We start from the raw sequence: 15,855 nt of genomic DNA, 5'->3' as shown, positions 1-15,855 counted from the left end.
AATTCAAATGCCTTATAAAAAGATTTTTACAAATAAAACTGATGAAAGAAAATTAAAAAATTCTATACATGAAAAATGACTCGTTATAAGAGATTGAGTTATGTTTTCATCATTTTGAATGTTATGTTTGTAAATGGTCTTAATTTACATTTTGGTATTTTGCTTTAGTCTGTGAAAAGTTGAATGTTTAGTTTAGATCCTTTAGATCCACACACACATTTTTAGGTTGTTGACTTGATTAATTTACGCTTAAAGAAATTGTACAAGAATTATCAAAACGAAGAAATTATTTATGTGATGATAAAATTGAATTTAAACTGCAGATCTACAGCACAAAAGTCAACAAATTAATTATTAAGATCAAATAATTATGACGTTTAGCTTAATAAACACATCCCTTTCTGTTTTCTTTAACCAACGAGGTTGAGCTCTTTTTAAATTTTAGATCATATCAGATTTTATTTTAGACCCAACTGCGCACATTTTTTCTCTCTCTCAATAATTATGACTTCCATTTCTTTTTTTAATTCCGCAAAAAAAACATAAAATCTGACCACAGTACATTCTAAGAACTTCTTTTTAATGACAGTAGGCAAAAAACAAATCAATACAAACATTTGGATGATTAAGAACATGCAAACTGGAAATACAAAAGAGGGAAAGAAAAAGAAACATGGCTTGGACACTCCCACTGTTTTGACATCTTGAGACATTGAGCATCGTCATAGGGCTGCCTAACAGTCTATCATGCTTAGAAAAACAAGCCAAAAAGGACCAAAATGATGTAAAACAAGGAGACAAGAGGCAAAAAATTACTCTGTATGATAGACTTCCTTACTTTACACACATGTAAGTAAATACATTAGAGGCACATTTGACAGGTAATAACCACCTACAGGGTGATAACATCAGTCCCTGTTCCAACTAGTATAATAATTAAGAAGGAAAACTACATCAGGACAAATGCAGTCACGGTTTCTGACTATATATAAATACACACGTGTATATATATATATATATATATAGGCAGAAGAAAAGGAAAACCATTTGTGGGTTTGATGTTTCCTTTACACAATTTCAATAAAGTTTCCTTTACCTCATTTGAACAAAAATAACGCATATTACCCAAAGTCAATTTGTTGGTTGTTATCCATCTTTCTATAATATAAACCTCAATGATTCTGAAAACGGGGCAAAATGAAAGAGTTAAAGGTAAATGACAGAAATGAACAGGAAAAATACACACGCTTTATGCACACTTTTCATTCAGTACATGTATAGACTTAACACTTGTAGGATTTCCAAACAGTGCAAAAACAATTAAATTAAGATAAAGAAATCCTTGACGCGCTTCTAGCTCTAGTGGTCTCTGCTAGCATCCACTGTAAAGTATTTCAGTAGCATCAATTCATGCTTCTTTCCATGACTTCTTCTAGCAGCATCCTTCACCCAAATGAAGTCAGGTGAGAGACGCTGCATCCTCTACACACCTCCAAACACCGTCTGTCTGGATGAACTCAAATGGGATGAAAGGCCTAAGAACCAGCACAAAACCTGCCGGTTTCTTCTTTGTCAAAGGTTTGATCAGTAGCGCATAACAAACCCCAGCAGCAATACATCCGTACAGTGTCTCCTATGATATTTGAAACGAAAATAACAGGAAACAAAAGATTTTGTCACTAGTATTCTTTAAGAAAGGTTATAAGTAGTATGAAAATAAATGTTATAGCAGTATGATACAAATGTGAAAAATTTGGAAAGGATGTTTTTTTTTTGTTTTTTTTTAAATGATTTGTATTTAAGAACTAAAGCTGGCTGAGGGGGTGATGCCTACCCAGAATGAAATAGTTATTTTTAAACGATGGTGCAGGAAGGGGTTAAAAACTAACATCAAATCAATTCCTCACTGTAGAAACCTGGACATTAATAGTTGATGTTATTAAAAAACATCAGAGATCTCTTAATATGTATTAAGACTTTTTCTGTTTTTTTATTGAGAACCACTGCAGGGCAACAAACAAGTCAAGCAGATTAAAATAGTTTTATTTGTAAGGCAGCATTTTATTTAGGGGATTATACAGTTTGAAATTTGGGACTAAATATGTTGAAACCTAATCTTTTTTACCATGCCAATATAAGATAACGGTAAGATTGTTAACAGCATAAAATGATTTCAGAAGGAAATAAACTTCTTTTGGTGATAATCAAATGCACCAGAAGGGCAGGCCTTAGAGCAAAAGTTACACAATATTCAAGGGGAAAGGGAAAAAAAAATCAGATATGAAGCCAAGAACAACACTGCTGTCATGCCTCAGTTATGTTGTGGGGTTTCCCCTGGCCTTTTCCAGGGCTGACGTGCTGATTGAGCTAAACTAGAGTAATAATTATCCCATAAAATCTTTGCCTTTTTTTTAATTTTTATTTTATTTTGAAGGCCTTGATCCTCCTTGTGGAATCAGGATCACATGTTCTGCAGTGCAACATCAGTCCAGAAGAGGTGAGCAAAGAAGGACAAGCAACCTCCACGTTGTTATTGATAAAAAGCAGTTTCTGAAGGTTATATTGAAAAATAGAGGAGACACGTTAGCTTACAGATATGTTACTTGGCTATTGAAAGATGCCATGTGGGTACAGAAGAGGTGTTTGCTGTTTGGCTCAGCGCTGAAAACAGCAGTGACTGAGTCGAACTGGGTCTCAATTGGGAACAGGGATCTTCATTTACGAGTCCAAAGAGTCCGCTGAGGAGCAGAGAATCACACAAGATAGATTAGACATAGATGGGTATGTTTCTGATGTTTGATCCTGCCAGTAGGACAGGTGAAAGGCTAAATGTGGCTACAAAACCATCTATCGACTGAAAATGAAGACAAACAAGAGAAAGAGCTTACGATGGATAACTTCTTAGGATTTCATTTCAGGTTCTTATGACAAAAATAAAATAAAAGAATGGAGGGAAAAAGGCAAAGCAGCCGCCTGTACATTGATGAAAATGGAAATTTCTCGAGTTTTAGAAATTATAAAACAAAAATATAACATGCTTAACCATGATTGCTGTGACAAAGAAATAAGAAGTTTGGCCCACAAACTACATCCATGTGACCCCCCCCCAATAGACATGCTTTGTTTTATGTTTTATTATAGATACAGATGACAACAAAATAATTAAAAACTTTATTTTTTAGACGGCAAACAAGATTCAACAGAACATGTAAAAAAGGTGATTTTTGGTGTTTTTTAAATAAATAACTAACTATTACTAATTTTGACATATGAGATGATCTGTGACTCTATTCATGAAGGATCTTTTTTTTTTACCCTCTAAAAATGGAGATTTTAAACAAATCGTTCCCTTTTTAGACCTTGATGCTGCATCCATCCACCCACAGAGAGCTGCAATTAAAGCCGCTGCAGTGAAAAATGTTTTCCACTGAAAACGGTCAAAACCAGTCACCCACAATCCCATTGGTACTCACCATCCTGTGGGGGGTCAACACTGATCTCTTCTGTTTCCTCTGTGTCATCCCTCATTTCTTCATCCTCATCTTCGTCCTCTTCTAGCTCACTGGCGATAAGTTGGCGAGCCAGCTTTATGTTCAGGCCTTCGTTGTAGTGCATCTTCCTCATCATTTGAAAATGCTTCTTTTTGGCTGCAGAGGGAAACAAACATGATTAGCTGATTAAAAAGGTCAAAAGTGTGCATCTCTCAAATTAGGACCATGTTTTAGATCAGTGTATAGCACCCTGATATCAAACCTTTGAGAGTTTTGGATGCTTGCTTCAAATGGTGCATTTTGAAATAGTTCCTGTCTTTTTTCCTCTGTTCATCATCTTTAAATTCTTATCCATCTGTGGTTTACTAACTTAAGAGAAACATCCACAGTCAAATTTAAAAAAAAAAAAAACCTCTGAAAAGAAATCATGCAACACAAAAGTCAAGATCTGAGCTCTTCCATGAGATTCATTCATGAGATCAGACCAGCTTCACAAAGCTCAAAGTAACCTTTGTTCCTCCTTATCCACAAACAGAAAGTCTTCAAGGTCAAAGGTCTCCACCCTGCTGGACTTTCTCCGTTTTAGTAAGCATCCTATCTGGTGTCGTTGTCATGGAAACCCTGATTAGTTTTAATTACAGCATGCAGACTCTTCAAAGGCTCACACAGATCAAATCCACAGGTGAGTTTCATTTGTCTCAGTGTTTTACACTTATTCTGCTCGATTCAGGTTTAACTGGCTCTACTGTTGTAAGGAAGCTGGTAAGGCTCATTTCAAGTCATAATTATGCTTTAATAACTCTCACAGTTGAATTCAACTTTAAATGTGCAGTTTTAAATCCGGAAAAATATCAATTTTAACAGAAAAAAACAATATAAAACAGCATTGTCCAAAACGGAAGGAATTTCTGTCCTGATGCACGCACTTCTCAAAATGTTCCGCAGATCCTGTTCTGCTGAAGGCATTGTGCAAAAATCAAAAGACGTCTCAAAGGAGTTACCCAATTCTTCAGGAGTAAGGTCCTCTTCCTCCTCCTCACTGCTCTCCTCCTCCTCTTCTTCTTCTTTCAAAAAGCGAGGTTCTAGGGTGTCACTTGATGCCAGCCTGCGGAAACGAAGACAAGACAACTATGGTAGGAAGCCTAGATTGTTTGAACACCTTTTAGCGCACAGACCTGCAGAGGTCAGGGATGATCCACTAATCCTGTGCAAGTCATTGTAGTAGGATTTTAAAAAAGGCTCGCTAAAGAGATCTGTACGCAAGGAGCACAGATGGGGAGGTATTAAGAGAGAAAACAGGCAGAATAACTGGAGTTCATGTGTGAGTGAGTGGGCCTACGACATGAGAGGAAATCAAAATCTACTATTCCACCCAATAAAAGGGTGCTGTGCAAAATGAATACAGGTTTGCCGCTCAGTGGAAGTGATTGAGCATGTGAACTACTTTAGGGAAGCTCCAATTAACTGTCCAACCAACCAGCTGGCATAATCTAGCCCGGGAGGAGAATTAATATTTGCCTGCAGTTTTAGAGTGACAGGCAACGATGTATTGAATGAAGGAGGCCAAAGAAAAACCATCATGGAGAGAAAAGTACAAAAGAGTCAACTGCAAAGACAAAATAGGAGAAAAAGGGGAAAGACAGCAGCTGTTGTACAATACAGTCCAGAGGGTTTATGATAAAACATTTAAAAGGCACAGAAGCAAACAAAGGAAACTAATTGACTCACAAGCCTGAGGCTAAACCCAGCTCTCTCTGCAACACGCATTCATACGCTCAGACTGATGCCGTCCCAACATCAGCACGCTCATGTCAACACAATAGTCGAGAGCTGAACGCTCCCCCAGCTCCCTTCGTGTCTGCTTAAAGCAGCAGAACTTCTTGTTTAACCTAATTTTAGGCTCTTTTATGTAACAGAAAACTTCATGTTGGTATTTAGCTAAGATGGGTTTTACTGAATGCAGTAAAAATATCACAAAATGCAGCTTAATTAATAAAACACCCTGTCAGGGTTGAGATTGAAAATAGAATTAAGCATAACTCTGCATTAAAATCCCACTCAGATCATCTTCTGATCCATTTTAAAAGTGTTGTGTAGTTTTTCTAGGACAGTTTCTGCAGAGCTGCAGCAGATTATTACAAATTTGCCTCTGAGTTGTGGGCGGGACTGCACCCCACTTCCCGTCATCCTACATGCTCGTTTGCAGCCCCACACAACTGGTACAACCAAAATGGCGAGCAGTACTGGAACCATCCAGCCATACAGTTTGGAGCCAGAAGCCAGCGCAGACGAGGAAAACAAAGACGTATTTGGATCTAGTCGTCTACAGGCGGATGAATAGGAATGGAGTGGAGCAGGGAATTTGTAGCTTCTAAGTTGTAACTATAAGCTTTTTTCAACAGCTTTTTTTGGTCTGCTCCTGGTCCACAACAATTTACACAACACTCAGAAATGGTATTTTAAGCCTATGTCCTCCATCATGAGAAAAATGCCACAGAACAAGTTAAAACCACCATCTTCATCAGAGTGGGTCTTTACGCATAATCAAGCATCATTCAAGCGAACTCTCTGGTTTGCAGATATGCTTTGAAAGCACTTTTTTAATGCAAGGCTGATGGGACGCTCAGTCTTTCATTTAAAAACATAAAACCCAGAGGTTTTGTGCCGCTAAATGCAGAAATCCTATAGGAAAAACATAAAATCAAACACAGACGATGCAGAAAAAAAAACCCAGCATGTTATGTGCAAATATGTCAAACAAACATTTATAAGTCACACATAACATCTTCATGTCATGCAAGTTTAAACAAAAGCTCTTCAAATTTTTGGATTTTAAAAAAGTACAAAAAAAATCTAAAAAAGTAAATAAAAAAGCGCCATCAAGGAAAATATTAATTTTGGGGTAAAAATGTAATAAAGAGTAGCGGTATATGATAACTTTTTTTTGCTTAAATGTTATACTGTAGTTGAATTAATTAAGTGTATTATTGCATGAATATTACAGAAGGACATGCTCTGCTTTCCAGGTAACCTTCAGAAAAACCTCAAACTTTGTGGTTATTTCCCTTTTTGTTTCTTTCTTACTTTGATGCGAGGTCTTCCGCTGCGAGTCCACTTTGGCCGTCAGAGTCGCTCAGCGCCCCTTCATCCTCGTCTTCCCCGACCATCCTGAAATAGAAGCAGCCGTGAAACGTTGACAGCAGGAATAAAAGGGGGGAGAGAAAGGGATCCGAGGGTCAAATGAGGGCAGGAAGGAGAACCACCTAAATCAAGGTGAGACAGCAGCCTAAGTTAGGACTGCTGTGTGGACACAAATCCATAACCCTCCAGACATTTTTAAGGTTACTGCTCCTCTCTTTCATTGACGCTAAAGTGGGGACTTTTGTGTCAGATCAATCTGATTAAGGCTTTTATTCTTTATAAAATGAATTATTGAAGTCAGATTAAAAATATGTTATAATAAATTTCCAATCTGATGCTCCGTCTGTTTGAGTTTCTGTTCCCTGTTAAAACAACTCAAACTCCATTTTCCTTTCTGTATTTATCTTTAGATTTGTTTACCGTTTATTCTTCACCGTTGCTGGGTTAGCGAGAGCAAAACAAGGATTAAAATTTAAAATTAAACTTTGCAAAATGCAGTGAGAACAATCATTGGATTATTCCGTGAAAAACTGAAAGTGTTCTCTATTAGTTATTTAGATTTAAAATGTGTGTGCCCGCTTGTCATCTTAAATGTCAATTTCATTTAAAATGTGAAATCCTGAAAAGTTATTTTGAGAGTAAAATAATAATCTCTATGATTTACTCTGAAATCAGACGAGACGTAATGGTTGTCATGGTCAAAGAGAAGCGGTTCACCTGTTGTATGGCGTGCTGGGCTCATCTATCTTCATGAGGCCATAATCTTTGTCAGCTGGATGGTATGTTGCCAGGATGTTCATCTCATCCCATTTCTGGGATTTCTTCCTGCAGAGACATCAACACAGCAGGAAGTTTGGTGAAGGAGAAGACATTGAAACTGGACCAGTGAGCAAAAGCCGCAAATCTCCAAAGATTCCTCCAGGGAGGAGATCGACCAAGATACAATCTGGGACTAGATGTGGCCCACTTCTCACTTGGGCTGTCGTGCTTTATTACTAACAAATTTCAGGATGTGACACTAAAGCTAAAAATCAGAGGAGGGACTTTCAGAATAGTAGAAAAGTTGTTTTTGTGAGGTTTTCCATATTTTTTTTAAAAAAAAAGCCACAAGGGGTGTTTGAAAAGCACACAAAAACCAACTCTACATAAACATCATCATCCCTGACCCTGTTTATAGAAAAGGTCAGGTGTCACGGGAGACGGGAAGGCAGTGGGAGGTTGAACAGAGATGCCAAATCTACCGCCTGCTGCTGAAAAACCTGCAACACCAGATACAGACAGTCACGATGACAAAAGCAGTTCAAGAAATCTCTTTTTAAACAAGCCAAGAGGAGGACAGAACATCTTTCCTAACAGCAACTGGCTCAACATTTACAGCTTTGTTTGTTTTGCATTTAAAAAGGCAGAAACACAAAAGAAAAAAAACACAATCGGGAACGTATTGAAGTTTGATCCATATTGTAAATTAGGTTAATAATTGATAGGAATGACTAAAAAGTTAGTGAAGTTAGTTAGTGCTTCACACATGCTGTGTTTTTATATATTTTAGAGACAAACTAGAACCGGCCTTCCCTTCCATTCATGCAGAGCAGTTCATCACAAAAACATTTACTGTGATGAAGCAGCTGCCTCTCCAATGCAAAGGCCAGTAGGCAGAAAGAGCATGTACTACTAGCGTACACCAAATATAGAGCTTCTACTCTTCCGTAACGATTACCACCCATCCAGAGTGGTTAACAGCTGGAAACAAAACGCTTGAGGAAAACTCATTAAATAGAGTGCATCACCACTTTTGAGCTGGGCCGCACTATCAGGTGCCAAAGTGAGAAGACAGCGGGGACAAGTCCGGCCTCGCTGCATTCAAAGCATCCAGCAAAGAGGCCGTTCACGCAGGCAGCAACGACGTTTGTCACTTTGATGCATTTGCAATCCTCCAGGAATGATAAGAAAACAAATGCAAAGAACCCCGTTTCTGAAAAATGAACCCAAAAAAACTAATTTGACAGATACCTTCCAGTTGGCTTTTTGCTTTCATCAATTTTCTTTGGAAAAACAAAAACAGAAATCCCCACAAACTCTCTTTTAAACTACTCTTTTAAGAATCACCCAATATAGTAGCCTTAAGCTACTCAAAAGCTATTTTTATTCTCACATTCTGATCCTATGTTTTATATAAGCGTGTGTTTTTTTCTCTCATCTATTCTTAACGTGTTTTGCAATTTTTGAACTCTTCATGTTCACTCAACATGTGGAAAAATCCCCCCCCCTCACTGGTTAATCCTTAGAAAGCAGCGAACCATTACAAAGGTTAGCGTTAAATCCAGCTGTGCTCAGAACTAAAACAATCTCTAAAACTCACAGCGTCTGTCAAAAAAAACAAAAACTCAGCAACTGCATGTGAAAGATGAACAGTAACCCAGACAAAAAGATGTGAAACCTTTGCATTTTTACAGGATATTTAGTTAAAAGAAAATAATTGGTTAAAAAGAAATCAAAATAATATTAAATGACCAAGTGGAGTAAGAAGCCTTCCTGTCAAGCACATGGACAGCCATTGCCTGTCAAACTCTCCACAGGAGAGCCAGGATGCTGCTTGCAGAGAGCTTGAGTTTCATGGAAGCCTTTGTTCATTATTCATGACCACATGGGGACGTCATACTCAGTTAATGTTGATTTAAGTGATTGACGGTTAACAATAAGCAGTAGTCCTTGGTGGCCCTGATTGCTTTGCACGGACCGACAGTGCAAAAGAAAACTGTCAAATACAAACTTCCTACTCTAACATTGAAAACATGCATTCAATATTTATTTAACTCACATTTTTCTTAACAATTCTCTTTTCACTTTTCCAAATACTCTCATACAAAGGGAGGATTAAAAAAAAAACATCTAATAGAAATAAGCAGAGCTCAGACGACAAAGATTGAGGTTCTGGCAGGAAATCTGACTTTTTGATAGTTTGTGCATCAACATATCTTCTGGAGACGGAACAAATAGATGAAAGAAAAATGTTTAAAAAATGAAAAACAAATGAAGCAGACAACCTAAAAAATGAAGTGTATTTTTTAAATATACAGAATCATTATTAGAACTAGACATTCTGTGATGAATTTGTACCAGAACATCATGAAAGTGCAGGATCTTGTAAAATACATGTTTTTGCACTGTTATTGCGTCAAAGCGTATTGTTTTATGTATTTTTTTAGTAGCCATTACATTAACAGATAAATACTGTTTGACTGCACTAATATAATGTTTGCAATAAGAAAGCTTTATGAAGCAATAAGAAATAAAGAAAATTGATCTAAAATGTTGCATTGGCTTTATTTGGTCCAGATAAATACAATTCCCAGACTCCAAACACAGTTATAGCTCATCTGGCTTTTGGAGCTCAGAGCAAAAGCATCCTATATTGAGGTCAATCCTCTCCACTTGGACTGGAGAATTTTGCATTTGGCTGCACACTGGATCTTTTCAAGACCAATTTTTCCTTTCTGACCTCATGCAGACTGTTTCAGTAACTTCACAAAAATGCTGCATTTACTCGTCTGGGGAAAGAAAACCAAAAGAAATACGGTACGAAGATCTTTCCCCGTTTCTGGCCTAATTTCCCTCTGTTGACTTTTACTAATACGCCGGGACAGTATAATCAGGAGTAGAGTGGAAAACAACATCAGCAGCAAATAATCCGGCTCTCGAAAGGCCAGTTACTGATACAAAAAGCCGATCTGTACTTTTTTGTTGAATCCAGAAAAAAAAAACACAAGTAAATGTAAATTCAAGGATTCAAGATTGACAAATTTAGCTGGAGTCTTGTTTATGTTCAAGAGTGACTTAAAAATATTGACATGTAAAACATGAAAGCAACTTTTATATTTAAGCTATCTATTTAAAAAGAAGCCAAAGGCTTTGATTTATAATATTTTCCTATTACTAGCTGTTAAAACAGACTGGAAGACATGATCTGCTTTGACCAGAAATGGCTAAATGTATGAAAGTAAGGTGGCATGTGAAACACTGTGGGTTCACCTTGAGACGATGTAGCTCTGTGGTGACTTTTTTCTTTTTTTTTGCTTCAGGTACACTTATTCATCCAGTTATTTACAGCTTCCAGTTCACCTCTCAGGTGACACCCGTGGCTAAAAATACCCGGCTAACAACCTTGTTGCTTGTTTTTGTTGTTCTAATACAAAAGGCATGATGCGAGACCACGCTAATCCCAAAAAATTATATTTGTCCCGATTTATGATTCAGCCTGTAACAAAAAATTTTCGTCTGTTAGCTGCCATTGTTCCATGTAATAAAAGAGTCGCCCAATTCGCTTCTGATGTCACATCAACGGCCGAACTTATTGACAAGTTCAATGGAAAAATACAGAAAATAGCTTTTCATAAAGTAACAACCCATTAAGTAAATGGATAATAATTATTGTCATTATTTTTTAAGTCCATTTTTAGTCTTATTTTCTATCTGTTTGTTGATATCGAGATTTGGTGACAAGGTAATCCCCCCTTTGTTTGATCAATAAAGTTTTATTCTATTCTATCTAAATGGCAAAGTTCAAAAATGCGCAACAGAACTGGCAGATACAAACAGACAGACAGTCAAACTACATATCAAGCTCTTTTCATCTAAATTTGAATGAAAAATAAAGTTTAAAGCAGATGAAAGAAGGGACAAAAGGTTTTCCAAACATTTCTAAATGGACATTTTTACAGATTTAAAAAAACAATTTCCCCAATTTTCTCAACTTAAGATAGCAGTTTTTTTTATTGATTTTGCCAGTTAACAACATAATAATCACGTTTATATAAAGAACGCTAATTTAAAAATAAAGTACAGATGTCTCCATATGTCAGAAGTTTTCACAATTAATTATCAGCCGTTTTATTTTTGCAATTGAGTTCCTAGGTTATTTGCTTTACTACAGAGTAAAGCAGAGCAAAAGAAAACCGCATGCATCCTTTTTCTTTTTAAATAAATTTTTTGCTGAGAATTTCAAAATAAATGCAATTCTCAAAGTAATGACTCTTTATTAGCAGAATAATAATCGTTACCAATCTTCACCAAGAATGGCCGTGTTGTGATTCAAGAAACATACGTTTTAAGCAAACATTCCAATTAGTAATAATATCAAAATACATAATAAACGAAAAAATCATGACAGGTTAAACTCTTAGCGTTAGCTAGCTCAGCTGTCGAGCAGCTACGAACGACAGTTGGCGTCTGTAGACATTTAGCTTTGGAAAACACGGTTTGTATAAATATATATACGGAAGAGAGGTGATGTGATAACAAGTAAGAGCGATAAAGTTTTAATATAAAGAGTCGACTCTGCTGGCTGTTTCTACTAGTACCGCCAAAGTTCTGGCTAGCCGTTCAGTTATGAGCTAACACTTGTTAGCTGCCGTTAGCTTCCCTCTCCAGGGCAACACCCTCTCATTATGGCTGAAAAGAAAACTTACTGTTGGTCATCTTCCGAGAGTCCAGGGGCGTCCTCTGTGTTCTCCCCGGGAATGTCTTCGGAAAGCGATTTCACGTTGATACCGGCGATCTTGTTTTTCAGGATGCCTTTTATCTGACGGGGTGCTGCCATTCCCGCATACGGTGGATGTCAGGTGTGCTGGCTTCTCGTTCCGCAATTGTTTAATTTCGTGATTTATGCAATAAACTCCCCGGAAACCGTTTGGAAGCAGTACACACACTCCGTCATAACTAAACGGTCCTCTGTTAAAATCAGAAGTAGGCTAAGCATGATCCGTTTCCAACGGGCACAGGCGATGCTGCATGTCTGCTCTATGGTCTGCTCGCGGAGTCGAAATACTTTTTTGTCTTCAACCTTTATTGAAAACGTTTTACATAACAACAATTCTAGGTCAGTTTACACTGCATCAAACCAGGGTTATCAATAGTTCTGAAACACATGGGAGTTTAAAAACATGACAGTAAAAACACAAACTATAGAGACCAAGTACTGATTAAAAAAAAAAACATACTAGGTTATTTTTTTTGGTAATTTTACAATATTTTACCAAATTGTATAGTTCTGTGGTGTTGGTTTATATAAGATTAGAAAAGGCTTCAAGGTCAAGGTCAAATCATGGCTCTTTGTGAAAGCTGGTTTTGGTCTTTACATATCTATTTTTGTGAATGAAAATCTTTCCAGCATCAGTAAAATAATAAAACCACAATCTTGTCAACTGTCAGCCATAACTGAAATAAATGAAAAATCAATCCTATTTAGATTAAAAAAGAAATCTCAGAAAAAAGATTATAAATAAACAGTTATATGTTTAATAAAGGTGGGCTACTGTCATTTCTTCTAAAACCAACAAAATTTCAAGAACTGTTTGGAAGAGAAAATATCCCTGAAAAGGTAATCAGTTAATAATTATTTTCCTTTACTTTGGGCTCAACAAGAAATTTGCAAATTATCCCATTTTCTTTTTGATAGAACGCAAATTTGGAGGTAGTGATTGACGATCAATTGATTAAAAAAAATCTAAAATAGTTTAAGTTTATATCTGTTCCAAAGGATCATTACAAGTGTATAATATTCTTTTTAAGGTAAATATAGGTGAATATTCTTTCCAAATGATCAACTTGTGTGTGAGTTGTTTATTGTTTTTGTAGTCCTAGCATCATTTATAGTTGTGTGTTTTAAAGAACTGGTTTTAAATCATTTCACAAGATTTGAGATGACAGATATAAATTTATTTTAGTTTAGTGCTGCCCTCTTGTGGTCAGATTTGATATTGATGCACTAAACATTGAAAAAAACCTTCCTCAGTTTTGCTGCATGCTTTAATCAACAACTATTTTTCTATATTCCCATAGTGTTATTCCATATGTAATATTTATGTATAAAATCTGTTTAGTTTCTGACAAATGATAGTAAATTTAATTGCAGTGTGATCGAAACCACTAAACAACATTTGTTAAGTAAAACCAATGCAGTTGTTCAAACTGCTGTTTTGAATAATAATAAAGAGAAATTGAATGTCCCAGAGAGCCATAAACTCCTTATATTTTGTTCTAGGTTTACATGAGAACATCTTGTTCCATGTTTGAGAGTCTCATATTAAATGCACTCACTATGAGGTTGATTAAATGTTGTATGAAGTGATCAATGATGACTGCAGTTGGACTCTAATTTGAGCTGCTCTGAGGTAAAAACAATCTTAACGGTGTGTTTCCAAGGTGTTTTATTAAGTCAAACTCAAACTTTCTTTCTTTATTTAAATAGTGCCTTTTATTTCAGTTAAAAACGCAAAGCGCTTAACATAAAAGCAGATAAAATAATCATAACAAATGAAAATGATTAAAAACAGAAAACACAGGACAATCACACACAGATGGGACCCCTCCCTCACCAGATTCCTCCCTCCACCCACCCAGTTCCCCCAGTAGAACCCTGAACACACAAAGAACTGCAGCTAAAAGAAGGTCAGGCTTGGTACTGCTGTGAGGAAACGATATCATGGGGATCCAGTCATTCCAAGGTCCAGACCGACCACGGGGGTCATTACCACAGTGCCCACCCAACACAGAGCAGCCTAGGGCCCACTCTACAGAGAGGCCACAGAGAGGGACCCCAGCCAGCCCAATGAGAACGGGCACCGGAGCAACAGCACCCCCTACAGGTTAAGATGGTGGTGCCCCAGAACAGTGGATCCCCAAGAGGAGTAAAAAAACATCAGAATAAAAAATTATAATCACATAACAACTATCAAAATAAAATAGGAAATAGCAACATTAGTAATCAAAAAATAATATACGTAAGATGATTAAAACATAATAATAATAGTCCTTAAAAAATAAATAAATAAAATAGATACATTAATAAATAGATAAATAATAAAAGACATAAGCAATTATTAAAGTCATGTAAAAGCCAGACCTAAAAGGTGGGTCTTGAGCCTCTTCTTAAAATAGTAATTGGTGACTGTATGGACTATATTTTGTCTTTAAACTCAGAAGAAAAAACGAAAAAACTCTGATACAGTTCTTAGCCAAATCCATCTGTTTTGTCCTGTTTTTACACTAAAAAAGAATATTTTTGTAACATTTTGACTTCTTGTGTTATAAAACCTTATCGAAACATGATTTGATCAGCTGTTAAGTCTCTCAGAGAATGCTTTACTATTTGAAAACTTTGAATTCAAAATAAAAAAGTAAAGTTAAATGTGGTTCATGTTTTAGTTATTCAAATACAAGAATTACATAAATGATTTTTAGTCCAAACAGCAAAGCTTTTTAAATCAAACCAGAATCAAACTGTATGAGTCTGTGTGAAGCCAATACTTACAAAGAAAACTGCTTGTGATCTCTTTAAAACATACAAGGTGCATACAAAATAAGAAGACATGAAGTACATCTATAACTCACGGATGTATGACAAACACAAACAAAATGAAATCTGGAGAAACATAAAGTAATGATTTGTCAGCTGTAAAAAAAAAAAAAACTGGACTTTGATTCGACCTTGTGTAAGCCACTGACAAACTTCTCCTCTATCTTCTTTTATGCCAGTGATACAGCTGTCTTTGTGCGACTTTGTGTGTGTGACTTGTGACTGCAAAACATTCTAGCGAAAACACAAAGTCATGTTATATTTCTGTACAATTGCAGTTGATTTGTGATGCAAGTACCATTGTTATGCAGGTTACTTCCTAACTGTAATGGCTTATCATTTATCTTGGAATATTATTGCCAAAGTCATGCATTTGCACTACGCCTGCAAAAACAGAATGTAGAAATCCAATGTAACAGACAAGCCGCATTTGGCATTTAGATGATGGGGTAATAATGATTACCAACAACTTTGTTTAATTTTGAGAAAGTGAAAGCACAGGATGAACAATTCGAAAGCTGTCAGCGATTTCGATGAGTGATTTCGGTTCATAAAAAGGTAACTCCAGATATTTTCTTTCAAAAAAGACTAAAACAGAATAAAGTAGAAAAGCTGAGACCTGAATTGAAAAATGCCTCCTGATAAAAACAAAACAACAATCCACATCATAACAACAGCCACATAAATGACGACTCGTACATCAGAAAGAGACAGAAGAATGCTGGGATTTCGTGCCATACTAACACATTTAACCTCCTTTATACATTTTTGTAGATAATTTACAATTCCATAACTGCAAAGAACTATCTATGCATCACAGTGTCTGTTGTTCTAAACCAATCAATAATATTTTTAGGGCTTGCATGCACA

At 36.3% G+C, this 15,855-nt stretch overlaps 1 protein-coding gene and 1 long non-coding RNA gene across 2 annotated transcripts; one reads left to right on the top strand and one right to left on the bottom strand.

Moving 5' to 3' along the window:
* Positions 1–559: 559 nt before the first annotated feature.
* On the bottom strand, positions 560–12,463 carry ppp1r2 (protein phosphatase 1 regulatory inhibitor subunit 2). Its single transcript, XM_004067893.4, has 6 exons — positions 12,098–12,463; positions 7,350–7,457; positions 6,576–6,659; positions 4,493–4,596; positions 3,474–3,647; positions 560–2,738 (listed from the first exon to the last, which is right to left on the bottom strand). The coding sequence occupies exons 1-6, from the start codon at positions 12,226–12,228 to the stop codon at positions 2,719–2,721; spliced, it is 621 nt and encodes a 206-aa protein (XP_004067941.1). The 5' UTR covers positions 12,229–12,463; the 3' UTR covers positions 560–2,718.
* On the top strand, positions 6,592–8,048 carry LOC110014937. Its single transcript, XR_002289965.1, has 2 exons — positions 6,592–6,764; positions 7,464–8,048. It is a non-coding gene; the product is annotated as an uncharacterized LOC110014937 (long non-coding RNA).
* Positions 12,464–15,855: the final 3,392 nt, after the last annotated feature.

This window comes from Oryzias latipes, chromosome 4 (genome assembly GCF_002234675.1).
Source record: "Oryzias latipes chromosome 4, ASM223467v1".
NCBI classification, from domain to species: Eukaryota; Metazoa; Chordata; class Actinopteri; order Beloniformes; family Adrianichthyidae; genus Oryzias; species Oryzias latipes.
Note: the sequence above shows the minus strand (reverse complement) of the source record. Positions and strands in the feature narration are given on the sequence as shown.